Consider the following 24,692-nt stretch of genomic DNA (forward strand, 5'->3'; position numbering starts at 1 on the left):
AAGTCACCGACAGCGGCCACCGGATCACCGGAAGTTCCGTTTGAAACTGTAACAACAATTTGACAGCTTTTGGCAGAGATTTGACAGAATAACATAGTAACAATAGTGCGAATAAAAAAAGTACATTTGTAACCAATACTTTCATTATACTGAATTGTCGGGATGTAATATTTAAAGCTGCGGTTTATTTTAGAAAGAGAAACAACAGGAAATACTTTGTTTCCTTGTATTGGCAACATTACCCGCACAGCTTGTTTTGTGACAACGTAGCTAACCGGTTGGCAGTCACGAATGAATCAGGACTCCTCCTAGAAGAGCGATATGCATTCAAAATAACAAAGTTTTGTGTTACGTTTAATTTACTAATAAAGGACAGCCGGAGCTTAGCACGAAGGCCGGCAAAAATGCATTAGTTGAGGAAGCTAACACGCTAGCAGTGGTGACGGTAATTTGGATTTACTGATGTTGAATAACTCCGCAGCTGGATGAGCTCGCTAGGATGAATGAGAAGGCTAAGAAGCTAACGATGCTCACTGGGTTATAGGTTGGATTATTGCTGGAGATAAACTTCTAAAAAAGAATAAATGACGAGGTATGAAAATAAACAGAGATGTAATTTCAAGTACGGGGTCTCGGGGTTATTTACAGCTGGATATCCTCAGTGTGGGATTAGCTCGTTTTCTCCTCGGAAAGACGGCGTTTGCTGCTTCCCGTTACCTCAAAATACACGGGAGTCGGTGATGCTGTCGGTCGCTGGACAAACCCACCCGGAGTCCGAAGTGGGACAGAGCAGCCAGACTCCGTTATAAACCATGAAAAACTGCGAATATCAGCAAATAGACCCGCAGGCACTTCCGACGCCCCCCCCGACCCCTCCGCCTCATCATGGGAACGACACTGGGGAGAAGAAGGAGCCGAGAAGACCCAGGAGAAAGTGGGAAGTTTTCCCCGGAAAGAACCGCTTCTACTGCGATGGACGGATCATAGTGGCCCGGCAGAGTGGCGTCCTTCCCCTCACCCTGGGTCTCATTCTCGTCACAAGTGGTTTATTCTTTATATTTGAGTGAGTTAACTTTTAAACAACCTGAGTCTGTAATACTAATTGCGAGTTCAGTCGTTGTCTTTGTCCAAGAGTTGTCAACAGATAATGCAAACCAGCTGATATTTGACTGAACTACTGAATCTATAGTGTACTGCACAGCGCGTCTTTCTTATTCATAAAAGGGCTTTATTGGTGTTTTACAAAAGCAAGAGCTGGACTTAACAATTTTACGATGTAGCGTGGCCAAAAATAAGTGATTACCAAAGCGCCTTTTGACCCGACGTTGTGTGGGTATCTGTTATATATCTGTAATAATGAGTAGTGCTTAATAATAGACACAGCATTCTCTCTGCCACAGTAGAATTAAAACGTGTTCTGTCTCCTGGGACAATTTGGCAATTAAAAGCACTGAATGTTAATTAAAACTAGATCCCTCAGTGAGTTAAGAAAAAGAAGGTAGGCTCAGCACTGCTTGGATCTTCTCCCAGTGTGCCTCTCTGTGTTTGTATCACAGTTGTCCATTCCTGGTCAAACACCTGACCAGCTGCATACCTGTCATTGGAGGAGTCCTTTTCGTGTTTGTGCTCATCACCCTGCTCCAGACCAGCTTCACTGACCCCGGCATCCTGCCCAGAGCGACGCTGGATGAGGCTGCAGACATTGAAAAACAGATTGGTAAGGTTTAATATTTGCACTGGTAACTATGAGGATGTCTGCACGGCTTTTAACTTCGATATCCAGAAGTGTTTCCCACAGATTCTGTGTTAAGTGGGGGAGTGGGGTTAAATGCACTTGGGTGTACTGTATACTAAGCATCATGGGGCTGAAAAAGCTGAAACACCAAATGTCTGCAGTTCCTCAAATAGCCACTTGAGGGGGACTCCAAAAACAAGTCAGTCCCCATTGACTCCCATTTTAAAATGTCCAGCCTCTGTGGATTGTTTCACCCTTCATAATAACTGTATGGTGGGTGAATTTTATATACATAACAAGAAAACAAGAAAACACAAATATTTAAAAAATCTGTCAAAATGATATTTATGATTATTTATTATTACGTAAATAATAAACTGAATTCTTATTTTTATGCCTGAATTTGAATTGGCACACTTGGACTTCTCTGAGAAGTCAGAAATGAATCAAGCGTATCATTCACCACTAAAACTATTTTTTTTTCTGTTCAGGAATTAACACGCTTGTGCATACTGGTGAATTAACCATTACAGAAACATAATAAAAATGTTTTTGGGTAATTACAATACTGTTAATTTAGGGCAGCTGTGGCATAAACCTTACACTGAGTGGTGGTCTAAATTTGTTAAGTCCTGTACCTCATTATCAGCATACTGGAGTTGTGGGCATGACTCCCTTGAAATAGGTGTCCTGATACAGGCAGCTGTAGTCGATACACCTTACCTCCAGTACTTCAGGTTGTTGTACCGTTAGTATTTCTTGTAGCGTTTTTACAGAATTGCCTGATAAATAACACTCCCTGCTGTGAAGTACAGCCCAGCTAAGAAGTTTGTACTTCAGTTTTGGTGAATGAAATTTTAGAATTTTTATTAGTCTTTGCTGTAGCACTAATTAGCAGATATGGCTATCTGAGCTTGTGTGTTTGTACCTGTACAGTTTATGAATGCATCCTGCTAATCAATATGCAAGCATTAGTTGGTAATTTAGCACTTTTGCCACCTCTGGCACCAAAAAGCCAACATGGTGACAGCCAGGATGCAAATGTTGAGGCTTCAAAATGTGGAGTACAAAAAAACGATGATGTCAGGGGGGCCATTTCCATCTTTTCTAAACAGTGCACCTATATATTTATACAAGTTTCTCCTCTGTAAACATTTTATTTTATTAAGTACTTTTTGCTAAATAACTGAGCAGTAAATCAGCTGCTGTCCAGTGAGCTTCTCATCCTGAGGGTGAACCCCAATTCCATCATCATGGACTCCCAGCAGGAGTCCAATCAATCACATTTGGCAGATACATGTCGGAGAATCCCACCCATAAGCACAGGTTATTTCTTTATAAGTTACTGAAGAGTCAGTGGCCTTCACTTTATTTTTAGCACAGTTCTTTTTGCTTAAAACACAATTCAGAGTTGAGATTGAAATTGCTGTTCTAAATTGCTTAAATTGCTTGTTTATTTTGGAATTACTGTTATTGAGGAATCACACACGAGGTTAATTTTAATGGATCAGTCACAACTTAACATTCCTGGCAGATCATTTTAATGATGTGGAAGTCTTCAACATGTTAAAGAGCTGACGTAGGATTTGCTATGACTTAGTGTAATAAATGCCACATTGACTTCCATGAGGCTTATTTCCCTGGAAGAAAAGTGTCCTCCTACCTTCCAGTTTTGGACTAAATCTTTACTCGATTTTGTACAAATTCATTTTCCCCAATCTGTCCTTTTCACACCTCAGACTGTTCAAAGCTCTCCATCAGTTATTTTCACTGTTGCTTTTATGCCATGCCAACATTATTTTTACTTTCCATATGGCTTGCATCATTATAATGACCTGTGTGTCTAAAGCTGGCTTTCTGTGCACTTTGGAAACTCCTACTCATGACCAAAGTTTAGGCAGTGGTGATGTAAGATTCGCATGTTATCCAACTGAACTGAGCAACGGCTATTTTTGAAATGAAGATTCTGGCATAAGTGTTGAACATTTACCAATCTTTAAGGAAATATTCTGGACATGCTGTTGTAGTATTCTCTTAACAAGCCTTTTAATTAGCATATGGTATACGATATAGTACAGATGATACTGGCTGTTGTAAAAAAAATAAAGAAAAAAACAATGAGGAACCGTCCATAAGTTGTGGAAAGAGAATACCATCCATCCATCCATCCATCCATCCATCCATCCATCCATCCATCCATCCATCCATCCATCCATCCATCCATCCATCCATCCTCTTTCACTTATCCTGAGAATAGCATGTATTCTCTATTCTGTGTGAATGAGAGCTTTCTCCTCCTGTTGGTTAACATTTTTGGCCCATTGTGAGAGTTACCGGGCAGGAGAACTTTTAAACAGTTCTTGCAGATTAGTCATTTTGTGAAGGATGATGCATCATCTGCTGTTACATACTGCATACCTGATGCAGTTGTCTTTCTGCTCAGGCTAGTATTGGTCTGTAATCTGATCCTGGAGTAAGAGTGAATAAAGATGGAAGTTATTGCAACCCAGTAATGTGGTCAGACCTGATTGTACCAGGATGTTAAGAGTGACAGAAAATCAGTAGAGGTCAGGATTGTGTGCATTAAGGCAGGATTCACATGCACACTTTGCTTCACTGACAGTGGGTGTGCCTGATGGTTGGGGTGTCTTTGCTGGAGCGATCATCATAGCAATAACAACCAATCACAAGACAACCTAAGTAAACTTTGATGAGAACTTAGCATGAGTTGAGCCAACTGCCTGTTGCTTCATTTTGATGCTGAATTGTACAAACAGCAACCTCCTTGTTTCAGGCTGTTTTCATAATGTGATTGATGGATTGGCTTCTGCCTGCGCTGGCACTTGGAAAGGTTCTCAAGTTTCTCAGTTTTTAAGTGCAATGCAAACCAAAGCAATAGATACACAGTTTAGTTAGGCAACACATGATCTCACCCCATTCAAAGCAAATGAGAGGTGTGGTGCTGAAGCCTGAAATGTGAACATGTAAATCAGGCCTCATTTTGTGCATCTGCATGGATTCTCTCAGGGTGCTCCGACTTCCTCCCACTGTCCAAAGACACGGACAGGGGTTAGGCTAGTTGGTGAATTCAGGTGTGAATATGTTTGTGTGACTTTATGTGTTACCTCTACAATAAACTGGCCACCTGCTCAGGGTGTACCCCACCCCACCCCACAGTAGCCAGGATAGGTTGTGATCCTGATAAGTGGGAGAGAATGCTTGGATGAATTAAAGTCTGTAGCACGGATTGAGCGAACACTCAGCAATAATGAGAGGAGTTTTAAAAATGTTTTTGGAGCAATCTTCAAAGAATCATGTTTTTAATGAGAAGCTCAAAGTACTCAGCAGAGATGAGTGCAGTCCTAATGATGTGCATGCCTAGCTACTAATGTGATGGTATCCATTTAGATTTGTTTGAAAGGAATATGTAAATGTCACTAGGGTCTGACCTTGTAAGTTTGCTGCCATGACTTTGATGGAAATAGGACCAGATGAATAAATAATAACATTTGCATGCCTACCTTAAATTGAAAGAACAACATCGAAATCACAGACAGTGTCTCTGTTTTCACTGTAGACAACACTGGAAACACCAGCTATCGACCTCCACCACGCACCAAGGAAGTCCTCATCAACCAGCAGGTGGTCAAGCTCAAGTACTGCTTCACGTGCAAGATGTTCCGCCCTCCACGCACCTCCCACTGCAGCCTGTGTGACAACTGTGTGGGTGAGCTGTGGACACACCCTGACACTCTGACATCTACAACCCATAAATAATAAAAGCAGAAAGCAGACTTCTATACAGCCTGTGGCTCTAGAGCATTCCTTTAAAATGTGAGTAGTCGGTCACTGTGAATCCTGCATTTGTCTTTCAGAGAGATTCGATCATCACTGCCCCTGGGTGGGGAACTGCGTAGGGAAACGCAACTATCGTTTTTTCTACACCTTCATTGTGTCGCTCTCCTTCCTGACGGCGTTCATCTTTGGCTGTGTGACCACACACCTAGCTCTGAGTATGTGGTTTTGCTCTGCTTTGCGAGTGTTTCATGCTTGGAAAGCAGTCGGGCTTAAATCGCACCTGCTTGTTTGTTTTTTTTTTCCTTTGGACTGCCAGGCGTGTTCCACCACATCAGAGCAGTTTAATGTCTGAGAAGAGCCAAATACTCGGTGCAGCTTGGTCATTTGCCGCACATTAACTTTTATTTCATCCTAAAGTTCTGCTCACTTAGCAGATAAAATGAATAAATTGCTGCTCTGGCTGCTCATGGAAACCACACTGCAACTGTCAGTTAGTAGGAAATTCCGACACGTTATTTATTTCTCTATAATTTTGTAGAAAGCCAGTGGGAGCCTGGTGACGTTATTTTTTTTCTCTCTGTCTTTCAGGAGCTCAGGGCGGGAAAGGCCTGGTGTTTGCTCTTCAGGAGAGTCCGGGCAGATATCCTGTACTGGATAACATTTCTTAATCAAATAAATGTAGTCAGTGACAGAAGTCTGAAGAAAAGCAGTCAAATTAATGGAAATACCTTTGCAAAATCTAAAGGAAAATAAATATGAAACAAACCGGACTGGAGGAAGTTTTCAGGAGCCTTCAGGAATTTTATGTAAAGCTGAAATTCTATTTTTAAGGCAGATAAACAGTTAATAGCCAACAGGTGTGTGTGTGTGTGTGTGTGTGTGTGTGTGTGTGTGTGTGTGTGTGTGTGTGTGTGTGTGTGTGTGTGTGTGTGTGTGTGTTGGTTAGAGCAATAGTGATGGGATCATTGTTTATGAACTTTCCAGCAAAAAGTACCTCACTTATAAACAGTGTAATTAGAGCTGCTCTGCAGGACAAATTATGGTAGCATCATTTCTAAATGACAGAAAGCATAATTTTGCATTGTCATCTTTAAAAACAATGGTAATGATATTGCTGCATGTATGATAACATATACTTTGGATATTGGCTGATAAAGTTGGGCGGCTTATATGTAACAGTCTCACTCTAGAAAATGGTATGTTTTACATTTTTATAGGGTCATAGCTGTGCTGTTCCACATGTCATTTATTCTTTTAATATTCATTTGAGAATCCAAAATTTGCACCCCCCCCCCCAAAAAAAAATTTAAAAAATTTAAAAAATCGCGATTTATTTGGAATCCAGCACAAAAAATAACACTGATTTGTTTTCCTTTTGATTTGATGCACAGGCCAGAACTCGTTACTTGATTATTTTTGTGACCATAAAGTGCCTTATTTGGTTGTTGCATTTCAAATTTATTTGAATCATGTTTTAATTGATACTGAGATTTAAAAAAAAATGACTGTAATCAGTAGGGATGTGCAGACTGAGAATTTCTGGGCTGATACCAGGTTCTAAATAACAATTTGGCCAACAGCCAGTGCCTGCAGGGATACTTTTTGGTTGTTTAGCTGTTGTTATGTTTTTAATTATATATTCCTTGCCATGTGCCAGGGAAACAAAGAAAACAACAACTGGACAATTTTCAAGTCTTTTTCTTTTCATTTATTTATTTTTGTATTTAGCCAGTGCATTGATAATTCTGCCCAGCCCTCCCACCAACATCCTGATGCTCTCCTTGACCCAATCTTTCACTGCAGTGGAGCTGGTGATATGTTTCTTTTCAGTCTGGTCCATCTTGGGCCTCTCAGGCTTCCATACATACCTGGTTGCTTCCAATCTTACTACTAATGAAGATGTGAGTACCCAAAGCGTCTTAATTTGTCTTTGTTTGTCTAAAAAAAAAAAAAGAAGAAGAAGAAAAAGACAATGTTAATTTGTTCATTTTGCGATGACTATTAGATCAAAGAGGGTTTTGAAGAAATGTCTGTAAAAATACTGATATGTTTTGTTTGTATTATAGTGTGGGAGTATATTTAATACTTAATATATTTAATACAGTTATTATTACTGTTATTATTTAGTTATTAACTAATACTTCTATTTTTCCATTCCCAAAGTGAACAAACTAGTTAATGCTTTAACAAAAAAGAAATAACATGCTTGTGGAGAAACATGTTGTATGTTTTATATTATGTGTTCCTGTTTTTATGTTTTTAGATTAAAGGCTCCTGGTCAGGGAAGAGTGGAGAAGATGTCAGCAACCCATACAGTCATAAAAACATCTTTATCAACTGTTGTTCTGTGCTTTGTGCACCCATGCCTCCCAGGTTGGTCCTGAATCTCACACTTCTTGTATCATTAAATCTTTAATATGGAGTCCAAGGAACACAGAAGGATGCATGTGAAGACCTTTGTATGTTGCTGGCATCTATTTTTATTACTAAAGTTCTTTTAGACTAGAAGAAGCCATCACTGATTATTTCAATTAAGGCTGTATCAGTTGATAAAGTGATAGTGGTACTTGTATTAATGAACCTGCAGAAAGTTATCATCTGAATTTGTGGCTCTTTTTGAATTACAGATCTTCAGTTCATTGTTTAATTGCAGCTCAGTTTGATTTACTGCTTGTGACACCGGTTTAGTTGTCTCAAATGCTTTCTCTTGCAAGGTAGAGACTCTCGAGGGGGGAACCAGTCCCCCACATACTCCCATATTAAAATGCCCAACTTTATGTAGCCTCTCTACATCTAATTTACCCCCTTATAACAATTTTAACATGGGTTATTTCCCTTTATTATTTGGGCTGCTTTAATCTGTGATGTTCAGTTTAAATCCATGACAAAGAATACAACAGCATATTGGTCAAATAGAAGAACCCTGTAACCTTTCTGTGTTATTTCAGCTTAATCAACAGACGGGGTTTCCTGCCCACAGATGAGTCTGCCCAGACTGGCGGCACGGACATCGAGCTGCCCACCCTGGCCACTAAAAGCGAGATAAACGTGGTAGGCGGAGCTTTTGCTTTGCAGGAATCCCCCCTCTCCTGTGCCTGCACCCTCTGACTCCCACCAAAACTCTTCCTTTGCCTGAGAGAAACCTTGTTGCCTGCTGTAGCCCCAACCCAGCATCTGTCTGCCGCCTGTTGTTGACTGTCATGTAAGGGTTGATGTACAATGTCATACCTCATACTGGAAGTTAAAGGAGTAGCTGAACATTTTGGGAATTGTTTGGTTTGTTTGGTTTTTGGTGAAGGTTTTTTCTGCTTTCAAAAGCTACATTCTTATTCCAACAAAGAGCCAGAAGGCTTTTAGCTGAATTTAACATAAATAATGAATGGTGAAAGCCAGCGAGGGTACTAGTTAGGAGTACTCACTTGCTACTCAGCACCTTCAGCAAATGTAATCACCTGATTAGGTTTTGAGCTGGAAGCTGAAGACATAAAAGAAAATCAGATAAGGAGCACATTGTTGAGACTTCTGAATCAGTAAAAATCACAATTTTAGGACAGCTTGAATTGATTGACTTTTTAAATTTGAAATATTTTATAGTAATTTCAGACTAAATTACTGGAGCCTGACTGATATATCGTCTGATGCTGGCTATTTGGGGATATAACGGTCTCTGCATTTAAAATGGCCATTAAATGAGAATGTAAAAAAGGAAAGAAGAGATGGGAGAAATACCCTTTAACCATGCTGTGAGTGCTGTGCTGATGTTTGTCTACCAGAGAGTCCTCTGGTAGACAACAACATGCAGTTGGAACGCCATGAATACAACAGCTGAGCAGAGCCGGGGCTGCAGGTAAACGAGCAATCTGAGACTTGTTATGACAATAAAACAAGATTCTTTTTAAACTGCATTGTCATGTTATCTTAGTAAGGACTCCTGAATAACTGTATATAAAAAAACCAATCTCTTTAAGGTTTGGGTGTTTGAAAGAAAAAAAAAAACACTATTGGCAGGTACATATATCAGATTTTTAGATCAAATGTCAGGATTGGTATTAAATGGCCTTTATTGTTTGGACTCTACAAAGGACAAAACTGGGCATTATTTAGTAATTACTACTCTTTTTAATCACTACTGTTTTATAAGTGATCGGGGGCACAGCCTCACAGTTTTTGGCCTAATTCTCAGATATGATTTCTGAATTGATGTTGCTTTGCAGCACCAATCCATCAGAGTGACCACTAGAGACGTTTAAATTGTCATTAATTGAGCCCAGTGCCTGTTTGTACTCCTTGAATTGCACTTTACCGGTTAATTAGTAACCAAGTTGAATTGTCAAAGAGGCAGGTAGGTGTTTAGTTAAATTCAGGAAATAGCCAGCCTGGGTAGCAAGCAGGTAACCTGCTTCATGACTACAGTAAGCTAAACTAACTGCTGGCTTTATGTGAGAAAGAGGCATCAATCTCCTCATCTACCTCTGCGCTATTTTTGAAAAACTTGATCTCTTCTGTTAACGTTGTTCTTTAGCCATGTCTACCTCATGGAAATCCGCTAATTTTTCTTTTGCTATCTTTTAATATGAAATGCTGCTCACTATATACACAGTTTTCCCCCTCAGTATTTAGTTCCATGCAGTGTTGCATGCCAGCTCAGGGTGTTTAGAGAGCAGGAGCTGTAAGAAGTGTTTCCAGCTCCTCCTCACAGAGCGTCTTTGTTGTTGTCTCTGACAGCAGGGGGATATAAAAAGATACCTGAAGTGTTTTACAGCAACTTCTGTTTACAAGATGTGCCCGCAGTTCAGATAGAGTTGCAATCTGAGCAGCAATATATTCTCATATCAAGTGATCACAGCCACCTTTTTTTTGTTTACAATAAAGGGAGAGTTAGAAAGGCTCTGCTTCTCATCTCTGTGTGTGTTCAGTGTAAAGTGAAAGTGTGTTGAAGCTGGACTCTGTCTCCAGTCTGGGTTTTTTTGTGTGTATAAGCTAGCCTTTTCGAGCCAGTTGATAAGCTGATGATGCTAAGGAAGCCTTTTCTGTAACAACAGTCTGTAGTTTTGATTGTGTGCTGTTTGTTTTCTCCTGTCATGTTTGTCTGCATATAAAAAGTTAAAGTGCCAAATGATCATTTCACACTTGCTTTCCTTCATGTCTTTGTTCCATTGTGTCAGTATCTGTAATGTATAACATTAAAATTTTCCCATGCAGTTCATCGAGTGCGTTCTCATTTTTCATGTAGTCTTTGTCCATCCTCACAGTTTTCACATCAGAGTACGATGAAGTGTGTTTCTACGTTTTTACTTTGAGAAAGACCCAGAATCAGCCCGTCCCTGTGTGTCTGATCACCGAGTGCTGACTCACTGTTCTCTGTGTGGTGTCTCTGTGCCTGCGTCCCTCCACCATCACTAGGAGGAGAAGTGTCTGGACTTTGCTCTGTCCTGCATTGGCTGATTAGCCGCTGTTAGAGCAAAACAAGTGAGCCTTGAGTTGGTAAGCCTGTTTAGAGAAAGGGAGAGTAAGTGCAGAGAGCCTGTGACCACCGCTGTCTTCACATGTCCCTTTGCTTGGCTGCTTTACTCCTGCATGGCTTTATTCATGGCCTCCCATGTTAATTGCTGTGCACTGTATAATCTATCACAGTAAAGGGTGTATAGTTACAGATCAAACAGCTACTGTGCTAATCATCAGACCATTAGAAGACTAGCAAAAGCAACTGTAGGAGGATGTTGATTCAGAGGTCAGTGAAACATAATCAGCCATTTAATCACCTTTTACTGTTAAGGAACGAAATGCAGGAGTTTAACAGTGCTTACAGACGTCTGGTGCATATGTGAGGTTTACTGGAGGTCTGTAGCTACTGACTCTGCAGAAAGTTTGCAAGCCCTGCGCACTATGTGCCTCAGCATCCACTGACCCCACTCTGTCATTTTACATGGCCTACCACTTTGTGGCTGAGTTGCTGTTGTTCCCAATCGCTTCCACTTTGTTATAATCCCACTAACATTAGTACATTAGTAGTGAGGAAATAGCACGACTGGACTTGTTGCACAGGTGGCATCCTATCACAGTATCATGCTGGAATTCACTGAGCTCCTGAGAGCGACCCATTCTTTCACAAATGCTTGTAGAAGCAGTCTGCTTGCCTAGGTGCTTAGTTTATACACCTGTATTCAGTGATCTGGATTGGTGAGTACTTTTGGCAGTATAGTGTAGACTGTAAAGGTACTTATGTGTATTTGGCTGGTACCTACAAATTCCAGCTAATCACCATTTAAGCCAATTTTATTTGAATAACATCAGTTCAAAGCAAATCATCTCAAGGCAGATCATTTTATAAGGTAAAGACTGCCAACAAGCAGGAGGAAACCAGGCTCAGGGTGTGCTGCTCTAATTGTGTACGTTGACTTTTTTGAGTCATAGAACCTTTAAGTTTGATTCAGATCAGCGTAGAATTGTCAACTTGAAAATTTGAAAACTCCTGGAGTACTAAATAAACATGTTTCTTGGGCTAAATCAAATATCAGGCATGACTGGCCAGTTTTTATGTGCATGCTTATGCATGTCTGTGGCACGAAACATTTTGGATATCCTGCTTGACATCCTGCTTACACTCCCAGTTGGCCTTTGACTCATTTTGCAGTCACTAAAGTAATTTAGCAGCCTGATGTTTTCCCTGTTCACTGCACTGGCTCGTTTTTATCACTTCTTCTTTTATTCTTCTTCCTCTTTCTTGCATCACCCCTGCAGTGCACGCAAGGAACTAAAGGTCTGCTAGAATCGGCTGCGCTCTCGCCGCTCCTGTCCACCTCATGTCCTCAGGGGAAACCTCAGAATGCTCATTCCTGCCCAGAAACCAGTCCAGCTGTGAACTCTGACCCCTCACCGGAGTTCTCCACAAGCTGCGGGGCCCACCACACATCCAGCTCCCATGGCAATACGTCTCATCCACGTCACACCAAAGCTCGCTCAAAGAAATGCAAACGAGAGGCTTTGCATATTCCCAACCCTGCATTTGATGACCCCATTTCCCCTACCTCTCCGGACACTGGCCCTGACTCTAAAGCCAGGAGCCACAAAGGTGCCAGCCTCGCGCCGTTGAACTGACTGTTTTGAATGATGGTTTCTCAAATCAAACACTGTTTGAGGCTTGCATGCTGTAACACAGTCAGAACCAAGTTATGTGATTTTTTTTTTTTTTTTGTCATTCCTGTTAATTCTCTAAAACTCCTGGATCTGATCATTGAGTAAGACAATCACAAAGATTTGTTCTGCTGTCATTAATCTGCAGTGGAAACATGACAGATTGGATGAAGATGATTCTAGATGCAATTTAGCCTTTGGTGTAGAAAAGAAAGCTCATGAGAGCGCTGTAAGAAGTGCTGTGCTTCATAGGTTTTTCTGATGAGTCTTGTGTAAAACATGAAATTTACCAGCATGTCAGATTTCACCTAATTTTGTGAAACAGTGGATTTAATATATCAGCTTGAAAAGTTTTGTATTGGGGATGAAAGCTCTGAATTCTGTACATGTGTAAAGGGAAGAGTAGCTCTTGAAGGGATAATCCACCCCAAAATTAAAATTCACTCATCTCCAGGTTTTGTTTGCACTGATAACATCATCTCGAGCTGCACCGGCTGTGATTATTGGAACAAGTCATAGAACAAGACATAGGAGTGTTTATCCGTGGACATCTGGACAAGAGTACTGTCCTCAAAGCAATTTCCTGTGAGATCACCAGTTTAGCTCACTATAGCATATCTTCCCCCTGGTCTTTCTCTCTGCTGTCCTATCACAGTGACCCATGGACTCTGGTGCAGAATTTATATGCACTGAATAACGCCAACAAGGGCCAAAGTTTGGCCACCCCTCACAGCCAATGGTGAAGTCCATTAAAGGAGTTGACAAGTGGCAACCTCAGCAAATAAAAACTGCAGTTCCTGGAATGGCCACTCAAGGCTGGCTCCAAAAGCAAGTCAGTCCCTATGGACTCCCATGTTGTAATGCCTAATGTAACAATATTAAGAAGGATCCATAATGACTGTACAGTGGAGGAATTGTCTCATAACTTATCCAATTGGATACTAGTAGGGCTTAAATTTAGTGGCGTGGCTACTCTGAGAGGTGTGCGATCAACAGGAAGCTGTTGACATGTCTCTGATCTGGACCTGGACAACATACAAGTTTCTCTGTCACACAAATATAAGTTCTGGCCACCCCGATAAAAATGATCTGGCTCTGCGTCTGCATCCGCAACAGAATCTGAGGGTTCTTGTTTTTTGGTTTGACCTTTTCTCATTTCTATAATATCATTGACAAAGATTACTCAGGTCCACTGAGTTCGGTGGCATTCAATATGAATAAATTAATGATTGAAATCTAGATGTAAGACAGCTGCTTTCCTCTGAAGGCGCTGAATTTATGTTTTAAAATGAGTGAAATGTGAATTTTGTTATTGTGTGGATTTTTCCTTTGACCTCACACAAACAGCACAGTGGGGTGAATGTAAATCAGTTTAGCGGTGTGTACTGCTGTCCAGATGTTTGTACTATCAAATGGCACTGAATGCAGCTGCATGGTAATGACTCAAAGGTGTATTTCATATGTTTCTTTACATCCATTCAAACATCACATTAAACTGTCTGAACACACCCTTTTGTAGGAAAGCAGTGCTGTGTTCAAAGCTGATATTGTATTACTGGTTCCTGCTTGTATTATTTTCACTGTCACACGATGATTTAAAGCTCCTTTTCACACGTCCACTTCCTGCTCGCACACCTTGCGTCAGCAATAGCAATACCTTCTCCTCTCCTTTTCCCTAAAAGTGTTTTCCCTCTGTGCTCTTTGACAAATCTGACACTAGTGTGAATGGAGGATGTGCTGGTTTGTTCTCAGGTGAAAGTTGTAGGTAAGGTATTCAATATGCAAGTTCAATGTGACATGTATCGTGCTCACACGTATTGTGAACTGATGGCAATAGCTGCACAAAAAATCGCAATGACCCGAACAATCACATGCACACTGTCCGTCTGTAGTTCACCTAGAGAGAGTCTGTGCAGCATTTGCTCTGTCTAAAGTCCCCCCCGTGACATCACTGAGTGAATGCAAGTGATGCATTTATGAGGAGAAACGTACTGTACTGTATTTGTACCAACTGTAAGGTAATTTAAGCCAATGCTCCTGTCAAAATAAAGAAAGGAAAAATAATACCAAAGAAGTTGTTTATTTTATTTTTTTGCAGCTGAAGTGCTGCAGCTGACCATAAGGTGGCACTGGAGACCCATGAGCATGAGCTGGGGTCAGTAAATCAGTCGGTGAGCTACTTGACTGCTTGTCAAGAAAGGAGGGCAATGGCACACCTTTCCAGATTAATAAGGAATAAATACAGAGTGGAAAATTGGTGTAGAAAACATTAGTTATGATTTTCAGGCTCGTGAGTAGCCCTGTAATTTTTTAAATAGATGTATTTTGTATATTTGTTGTGTTCCAGATGTGGGCTACTAAGGTACACAATTTAATGTCAGACTGGTGGCACTCTCTATGGCAGCTGAGTGGACAGAGCCAACTGAGATCAAGATCAGTGTTAGCATTCAGCATTTCCCACACTCTCCCTGTGGGGAATCCAGACACCGTGCCAGTTCAAAGCACCCAAGCCTCCACTCCCCCTGAACACAGAGAAATGGGAAGTTTGGCTGTGATGCACACGGGAGAAAAATAAAGCAACATCACTGTCTAAGATTCTCAGTTACACTCACTTCTCTTTACTTTAGTTACCATCTACTCACAAAGGTGTCAGTAAGGGCCACCATGTCCCACTAGAAAAGATTTAATGTGTTTTGGGATTGATTCTTAAAAGACTGGAACATCATTCTTCTGCATCTCCAAGCCTGCAGTACTTGAGTGTGTTTTCATCTGATGGTGTTGGGCATTGTAAGATTAGCACTGTAACAGAGATTAGTGTTGGGACACCAGGGAGGGCCCGGATGCACCTGTGAACAAAACCCAATGAAACAAAGCCTGAAAGCCAGACTATCCACACAGACAGGTGTGTCAAAATGGACTGCAGTCGAGTCTTGAGACACAGAGAGAGACATGAACGTGATGACCTTGTGGTTGCTCGTCTGTGTTTTCCCCTTTGTCAGCAGCTTCCTCTGACCAGCCCTGGCTGACCTGTAGTTGTATTTTTTTTAATGATGAGGGATCATGCAAAGGGAATAATAAATGTTAGAAAATGTGTATTGAAAAGAAAAAAAAATTAAATGCAAACACAACTACCTTGTGTATTGTGTACTTTTACATATGTATTTCCTGACCTTTGTGAGAGCAGCCAGTCAGTGTGAGTCCAACTTCAATGGAAAGCAAACACAACACAAATTACTGTTTCTGAAATTTTCTGAACTTTAGACAAGACCAGACAACAGAGCCCGTCTCCTCAAGCCTTAGGCCAATTTTTCCCTAAATTTTCACCTGAAAAAACATTCCTGAATTCATTCAATAACAGCTGCAAAACCAAAATGAGCAATATTAAGCTCTGTGGGAGGGGAAAAACCACAAAAACAAATGAACAAAACCCCACAAATACAAACAGGTTTCCTTTTCCCCCTATTATCAGGCCAGAGTGACATTTGAGGATATTTTTGATTAAAACTATAAATGGGAAATTAAAAAGTTCTGATGTTGTGGAAACGGCAACTGAAGTAACACTGATGCAACAGATGCCACATACAGTGTTACACACAACACATGTTATACTAACACTAGTCCACCTCTTCATCAAATCTGACATCCTCAGTAATCTGGTAGAACAGATACAGCTTGGTCTGGATGGGGACTTCTACTTTTGGAAAGAGTTAAGGAGATAATGATCTCTTTTACAAAAAATGCTGTGCATCTGTGAATTCATGTCAGCTAATATGTAAATGAGATCAAGATCAAAGATCTTAAAAATCTGAAAGTTAAAAATAACATTTTGCACATGTAAATAAAAGTATCTTTGTCGCTGTCATCTAACTGAGATGCAACTGCTCGCCTGCAGGCTGTTTGTGAGGGGAAAAAAAAGTGGAGAACATGAGAAAAGAATGTTTTTTTACTCAGTGGTTAATGTCAGGTAACCAGGTTGCTTGTGAAGGAAGACACCTGAAACACTTTGATTAAAAAAGTAAGACATTTAATATATTAAAGAATCAGAAAAATCACACATGCATGTGTGGAACTCAGAGGAAGAGTGTGCACTCTCTCTCTCTCTCCGAGCCCCTGTAGCTCTCTAACCATAACATCTTTATACTGCCACTTATCTATATGCAAACAATCTGGATGCTTTGAGTTGGCCTTGTCTTCGGTCTTGTTCAAGCTGGTTTTTCATGACCCAGATTTCTCTCATCGGCGGTGGAGTCATGAAACACATCTTCTTCCTGAGGGTTTAATTTGTCATACAGAGCAATCTTGTCCAGATTAATGACAGAACATGGTGACGCTGGTGATGTTTTAATTGTACGTACTGTGGCCGGACCGCCAAGATAAGATGCACTGAGACAGAGAAGTTAGTCAGCACTTTCTGTCTGTTGCTCTCTTATTTAATTGTTTATTATTCGGTTGATCCACTGTTTATTAATGAACTTACTGGAGTTTACTTTTAAACATCTGTCCTTCTATTCATTGAGTAAAAAATAATCCCTAACATTATCACTTTTTATTTTATCGCTAATCACCACACAGGTAAGGAGGCATTACTGTTGGACCATATTGGTGCTCACAGAATCACTGGAGGAAATGTGCTGTTTATTAGGCAATGTAATTCTTGCTTCCTTTCTTCATTGTCTTATATGTGGATGCAAGAAGTGCATCAATTACAAATTCTGTATATTATAGTTGCTTTTCTTTTGGATGAACATTTTATAGATAAATTTTGATGAGAAAAGGCTTGAAAAAAATTTTAAAATCCATATCTAAACCACTGGAAACTGATATACTATGGGAATATAATTATGATATGTAAAATATATTAAAAAATAGATCTTTTAGGCTGTTAACATGAACAGAAGTAGAGAAAATTCTAAACTCAAAGACAAGACAAAAGTGAAAAGTTGTTACATTATAGGTGCTTTAAATTTTGTAGGTTGTAGTCTCAGGATCCTCTTTTATTTCAAGCCTGGTAATTTAAGACAGTGTGATTAATGATAATTACAATACAATAGTAATTGAGGATGTCAAAAATGTTTCTAACTGATTTTTCCTAAAAACGAAGCCAGTATAACAGACTAATGCCTTAATCATCTCAAACTGAGGTATTCTTTGCAAATGATGTTTAATATATTTATTAGAGGCTATTGTTTTCACTGATTTTTTTTTTTTTATTTCGAGAAAGTTTTTTTGAGAAACCAAGTTATACTGTAACCTTAAAAAGAAAAGTTAGAATAAGTAAAGCAATGCTTGTGAATATTTTGTGACACAGCTGAGTTCTACACACAAGACAAAGTGCCAGACCCTGAGCTGCCGCTGTGCTACAAAGCAAAACATAAAGAATTGAAAACCTCTTTATGAAAATATATGATAAAATAAAAGCACCTGGTTTACAGTTTTGTACATTTCCATTTATTTATTTGGCAGATTTGTTTATAACCATGATTTGAATGATCATAATGAATGAGAGAGTCGAGCCTTTTGAATTTTGAATGTGTCAACAAATTGAAGATTATTATAATAAATCAAACTTTGATGAGGAGAAAAAAAAATCCAGAGAAGTAATAATAAAAAGAGTCAGTTTTGCTTTCTATAGACACACTGAATTATTGAGACATAAATAATGTTATGTCTCAAAATGAGGGATTTATAATAGAATACATTTAACATGATCTACAAAGCAATTTAAGACCTGAGAGATGAAACGGTTGACTAACAAAGATCTGCTAATTCCAACACAGGAGTCTGATTAAACAACATCAGTGGTGGCTCCAGGACACTGGACTCTCAGCAGAGTTATCAATAAAGAAAACCTGGTCCAGTTCAAGGTGAGAAGAGCCATACCAAGTTCTCCCGACCAGGCTCTTTTTTTGTGTGTTTTTTTTCTAAAGCCTGTCATGTCTGGCTGTTTTTGCAATCGGAACGATGATCCGAATGCAATGATGTACCAAACATATTTGCTTTTACAAGAACAGCTCTATAAGTTTTCTGTAGGCTATTCTTGTTAATGTTTGTATTTTTATTTATTATTTAGTTATTTATACCAGGCCTGACAGGCAATAAGGAATAGAGAAGAGGGGGAAAAAAAAAAAAAAAAAAAAACGGGGGGGGGGGGGGGGGCAAAAGGAAAGAAAAATACTCAAAGATATACATAAATACATACACACATTCACATGTCTATACAAATGCATATACATATACACACAATTTTGCTGTTTGCAGTTATGTGTGTATGCGCCTCTGTCATGGAATGTACTCAATGAGGGTAAGAACTGCAACCATGACCCCCGCGATCCAGAGGCAAATAGGAAAGGACCCAAGGGTCCCGGGCCATCCACAGCCCACTAGGAGCTCAGAAGACCTGAAGCCACACATCCTGATGGCAACCGAGTGCACACCCCAGAGGAGGAAGGAGGGAGACCCTAGACGGAGCCCCCACGGCCAAAAGGGCAAGAGTCCAGAGAGCCAGAGGCAAAGTGACAGCTCCACAAAAGGTTCCTGGTTCCACCTGATGCTCTGAAAGAAGGTCCAACATCTTGCAACAACAGGTGAACTGTAAGTTCCTGAACCCATCACCTCTGTGTCAAAGTCTGGCCCAGGGGGAGTGACAATAACAGGTGTACTCCCTGGCGTGGGGGGTGATAGACAACAGGTGTGCCCAGTCACAGGGTACCAGTGAAGAACACATTACAGGTTGAAGGGGAGAGAAACAAACAACTGATTACAATAGTTCTATTCCAGTCTGAGTATTTTCAGTAGTCTGACTCCTAATCTGTTTTGATAATCTGTCATGGAAAGGCCACAACTATGGCACCTGTTCAGGAGGCCAGGGTTTTGTGGTCATAAGGGTACAATGTGCTTCTTGTTTCTTCTAACACTAATTATTGTTTTTCCTATAAGAAGGAAATGAATTCAACAACAAGACCAAGACAACAATTCTGCATTTTATTTTATTCTATAAGTGTAACACATTTATGCATAAACCATTGAAACTGTAGGATTCTAGGATGACTAATTATAGACTTGTGTGAGCTTTAGCATGTGTTTTTTTCCTTTCCCATTATTGCTGATTTAAAATTTGTATCAAATCTTGATTTTAGGGCATTAATTTATTTTTTTATCTCAGTTTGAATCAACTCTAGGATTTAGTGAAAAGAGGAAACTGCTGAAATTGATTTTTGTTACATGCAAATGCTCCAGATGAATATTTGTGAATTATACAATACAAACACACACGCAATGAAGACCAGCTTACACTCATAAACATAACCATATTTCTCATTGATATATTGTTTATAGACATTTGTTATAACTAACTTTCTAGATGCATGAAAATAGGCTCACTTTTTTTGCAGAATGATGTTAATCTTTGTTAATAAATGTAATGGTAGATATATTAGGGCTGAATTAAAATACTCTGACTTATGTGTTTACAAATAAACACGATTTTTATGTTTCATGCTTTAGTCCAGTTGCTTGTCATTGTGTTTGTTTTTATTGGCATAATTATTATAGAACGTTTGTCTTATTATGCTTTATTGTGTTTGAAAAATAGTATAATCATGTCATTATTGTTAAGAGTTTTGATCAATAGGTTAATAACCACAGCGGTATAAAATTGGTTTCACACCTAATCAGTCAGGTTTCAGAATTCATCACAGTACAGAAACAGCATTAGTGAAGGTTACAAATGATCTTCTTAGAGCCTCTGACAGTGGACTCATCTCTGTTCTTGTCCTGTTGGACCTCAGTGCAGCTTTTGATACTGTTGACCATAACATTTTATTACAGAGATTAGAGCTTGCTATAGGTATTAAAGGTACTGCACTGCAGTGGTTTGAATCATATTTATCTAATAGACTCCAATTTGTTCATGTAAATGGGGAGTCTTCTTCACACACTAAGGTTAATTATGGAGTTCCACAGGGTTCTGTGCTTGAACCAATTCTATTTACATTATACATGCTTCCCTTAGGCAGTATTATTAGAAAGCATTGCATCAATTTTCATTGTTATGCAGATGCAGATGATACTTTATCTATCAATGAAGCCAGATGACACACATCAATCAGTTAAACTGCAGGAATGTCTTAAAGACATTAAGGCCTGGATGACCTCTAATTTCCTGCTTCTAAATTCAGATAAAACTGAAATTCTTGTACTTGGCCCCACAAATCTTAGAAACATGGTGTCAAACCAGATACTGACCAGGATTTGTCCTTCAATGCACATATTAAACAAACTAGGGTTTAATATTTTTCCCGAAAATGACATGAATCAAATCCCGGGAAATGACGAGCCATTTCCCGGGAATCCCGGGAAAAAGTTTATTTATTTTTTTATTTTAATTAGGCCTTCTGTAGCCTGTGTCGGCCTTAACCTATTGTGATATTGTAGCGGTAGCTTTCCAGCTATGTCCTGTTATGCCCAGTAGGGGGCAACGTCGGCTTGATTAACGCAATAAAACCTACATCTCGGCATTCGAGTGCTCGAGCTATGCGGTGTTGTATCGTTCCTCAACACTCCCTTAACAAATATAATTCGAATATTCCTCCATTGTACATGGAATTATACCAAGATATTTTACAACTGCTGGTGCAAAACAATACGGTTCATCTCCACACAGCATCGTGGCGACATCTGTTGCACTATATCTCCACCAGTGGAACGCTGTAATAGTCATTGAAAAGTTAACTACCGTACTACACTATAATATGGCATAACACAGGGCCTTGAGTAATGCACTACGACTTGGTCATTGCCATTCTGGCAACAGCAAATTTATAACACCGTGTCTGAGGGTTAAAGTAGGTTCGCTGTGAATCGTCTTTTGAAAACTGGCCGATCCTTATAGCCTAAAAAATATACATTTTACTCAACTCCATTTTAAAAAGCGAAATATGTTAAATCAATCTATTTCATGATAATTTCTTCACACATTAGGCCCGTATCCTAATTCATGATTGTTAGTAAGCGGCTGCAACGAGGAAAAGAAACACTCGAAGTTAAACAGATATTTCTTTATTGTTCAGGGCAGGCATATTTTATAGGCTATATAATGCAATATAACAATATATAATAATATAAAATTATATAATACAAAATACCTTAGGGTAAACACATTGCCTACGATTTCAACAAATTAAAGAGGAAAAAAGTACAACTGTGTAATACCTCTATTAAAACGCTTGAGATGAAGCTGAAGCCTTAAACGGAGGCTGAACGTGCCTGAAATGAAGAGTAATGCTTTTCGCATTAAACAAACCCTTCTCTCAATATTTCCTTAAATTTAACATTCTGAAGCTTTCTTTTCTTTCTGAAAGTCAAATCGACGCGCGCGACTTTTTTCCCGGTTTCCCGTCTAACGTTTCCCGGGAAACGGGAAATGGTTCTGATCGCATTTCCCGGGAATCCCGGATCCCGGGATTAAACCCTAAAACAAACATGTAGGACCGCTTTTTTGCATTTGCGCAATATTTCTAAAATTAGAAACATCCTTTCTCAGAGTGATGCTGAAAAGCTAATCCATGCATTTAATACTTCTAGGCTGGAGTATTGTAATTCATTATTATCAGGCTGTCCTAAAAGGTCCCTGAAAAGCCTTCAGCTGATCCAAAATGCTGCAGCTAGAGTACTGACAGGGACCAGAAAGAGAGAGCAGATTTCTCCCATATTGGCTTCTCTTCATTGGCTCCCTGTTAAATCTAGAATAGAATTTAAAATCCTTCTCCTCACATACAAGGTCTTGAATAATCAGGCACCATCTTATCTCAAAGACCTCATAGTACCATATCACCCCAACAGAGCACTTCGCTCTCAGACTGCTGGCTTGCTTGTGGTTCCTAAGATACTTAAGAGTAGAATGGGAGGCAGAGCCTTCAGCTTTCAGGCGCCTCTTCTGTGGAACCAGCTTCCAGCTTGGATTCGGGAGACAGACACCCTCTCTATTTTTAAGATTAGGCTTAAAACTTTCCTTTATGATAAAGCTTATAGTTAGGGCTGGATCAGGTGACCCTGAACCATCCCGTAGTTATGCTGCTATAGGCCTAGTCTGCTGGGGGGTTCACATAATGCACTGTTTCTTCTCATTCACCTTATTTACTTTGTTTATACTCCACTCTGCATTTAATCATTAATTGATATTAATCTCTGGCTCTCTTCCACAGCATGTCTTTCTCTCCCCTCAGCCCAACCGGTCGCGGCAGATGACTACCCCTCCCTGAGCCTGGTTCTGCTGGAGGTTTCTTCCTGTTAAAAGGGAGTTTTTCCTTTCCACTGTCACCAAGTGCTTGCTCATAGGGGGTCGCTTTGACTATTGGGTTTTCTCTGTATTATTGTAGGGTCTTTACCTGCAATATAAAGCACCTTGAGGCGACTGTTTGTTGTGATTTGGCGCTATATAAATAAAATTGAATTGATTTTAGGTTTGTTTTTTTGGTGGTCTGGGAGCAGGCACCGACTCTATGGGGATGGGGTTTTGGGGGGATGGCAGGAAGAGAAAAGCTGCAGAGAGGGGTGTAAGACTGCAACTCTGCTTCCTGGTCTCAACCCTGGGTAGTCAGGCTTAAGGAGGGTTAATAAATTTGGCCAGATTTCTAGAAATGAGAGCTGCTCCATCCAAAGTGGAATGGATGCCGTCTCTCCTAACAAGACCAGGTTTTCCCCAGAAACTTCTATGAAGCCCACGTCGTTTTTTTGGACACCACTCAGACAGCCAGCAATTCAAGGAGAACATGCGGCTAAACACGTTGCTCCTTGTCTGACTGGGGAGGGGCCCCGAGAAAACTACAGAGTTTTGGACAGAGGAGGAGGAACCTGTCACCATTACGTCCCCCGCTCCGTCTTCTAGGAAAAAGTGGAGCTCACGTCACCGACACTCCCCACTAGAGCCTGCTGCCCCAGGGACTGCTAATGCCTCACAGCCTGCTGCCTCAGAGACTGTTGTGGCTCCCCAGGGTTTGTTAGAAGCTGGGCACCTTGCACCCGTCTATGACTCCAGAGTTGAGGTAGCCGGACTGAAGGCTGTCAACAAATTGATCAGTACAGTCTGTACCCAAAACAAGTCATGGAATCAGAAATTTGGCTCCCTGGTGGCCTTGGACTGCCGCTTATCAAACTGTCTCCAGGATGTTTTGTAAACAGATGCTCTACTCCCCTGCTGTCCTGTCTTCTTCTGACCTGTGTTGGACTGTGTTAGCTGAGGAGGGAGTTTGAGTCAGCCCCACAGTAGCCTGACACCCCCCCCCCGCCTCCGCTGGCTCCCCTTTCCATCCCTCCCCACCCTAGTGCTCCCATGCTGTGTGTTTCTGCTCTATCGCAGAGGTTTTTGTAACCTTATGCTGTGTATGTGCGTATGTATACAAAGTATGAGATGATTTTTTTCCCTCACTCATCCCTATTTGTTTTCACTATTGTTTCTGTCTTTTTAATGGCACCTAGTGATGGGTAGATGAGGCGTCATGAAGCGTTTCAACACATTGCCAAACTGTACTGATACTGTGTCGATACTGTGTCACTGAATACCTACACCTGCTGGAACTTAAAAATCCCTACAGGCAACCTAGTTGACGGACTCAACTGACACTGATGTGATGACCTAGTATATACAATAATATAATTTAAGTCACTGTATTTTATATTATATTATTTCACATCTTCACTTAAATTTAAAATATCTGTGCTATTTTTAGATACAGTCAATAAATAATGTGAACATGTATCATAACGTGAAAATATAAGTGAACGTGTTGTGAATGAGGATGCTTGTGGACTGGGTTCAGGAAATATTAAAGAAACTGTCATTGGATATGAGAGTCACAGCGAGGTCGTTCTTCGGGATAGGAGGAGCTTCTGTGTGTCAGCTGTGTTGTTCTGGAGGACAGCTGTTTTGTGATGTGGTAAAATTGACAGTGTTTTGAACATCTGTAATAACGCTGACCTTCACCTGAAGGTCTGAGTGAGCAGGTCTCTCTCGTTTTAATGTGAATGT

The 24,692-nt window shown here is 40.2% G+C and overlaps 1 protein-coding gene across 1 annotated transcript; it reads left to right on the forward strand.

Annotated features, from left to right (window-relative positions):
* Nucleotides 1–27: 27 nt before the first annotated feature.
* Nucleotides 28–14,645, forward strand: LOC115788477 (palmitoyltransferase ZDHHC18-like). Its single transcript, XM_030741513.1, has 9 exons — nucleotides 28–1,063; nucleotides 1,557–1,717; nucleotides 5,313–5,462; nucleotides 5,611–5,748; nucleotides 6,122–6,173; nucleotides 7,332–7,434; nucleotides 7,797–7,906; nucleotides 8,482–8,584; nucleotides 12,275–14,645. The coding sequence occupies exons 1-9, from the start codon at nucleotides 813–815 to the stop codon at nucleotides 12,629–12,631; spliced, it is 1,425 nt and encodes a 474-aa protein (XP_030597373.1). The 5' UTR covers nucleotides 28–812; the 3' UTR covers nucleotides 12,632–14,645.
* Nucleotides 14,646–24,692: the final 10,047 nt, after the last annotated feature.

Source organism: Archocentrus centrarchus, chromosome 11 (assembly GCF_007364275.1).
Source record: "Archocentrus centrarchus isolate MPI-CPG fArcCen1 chromosome 11, fArcCen1, whole genome shotgun sequence".
Classification (NCBI taxonomy): Eukaryota; Metazoa; Chordata; class Actinopteri; order Cichliformes; family Cichlidae; genus Archocentrus; species Archocentrus centrarchus.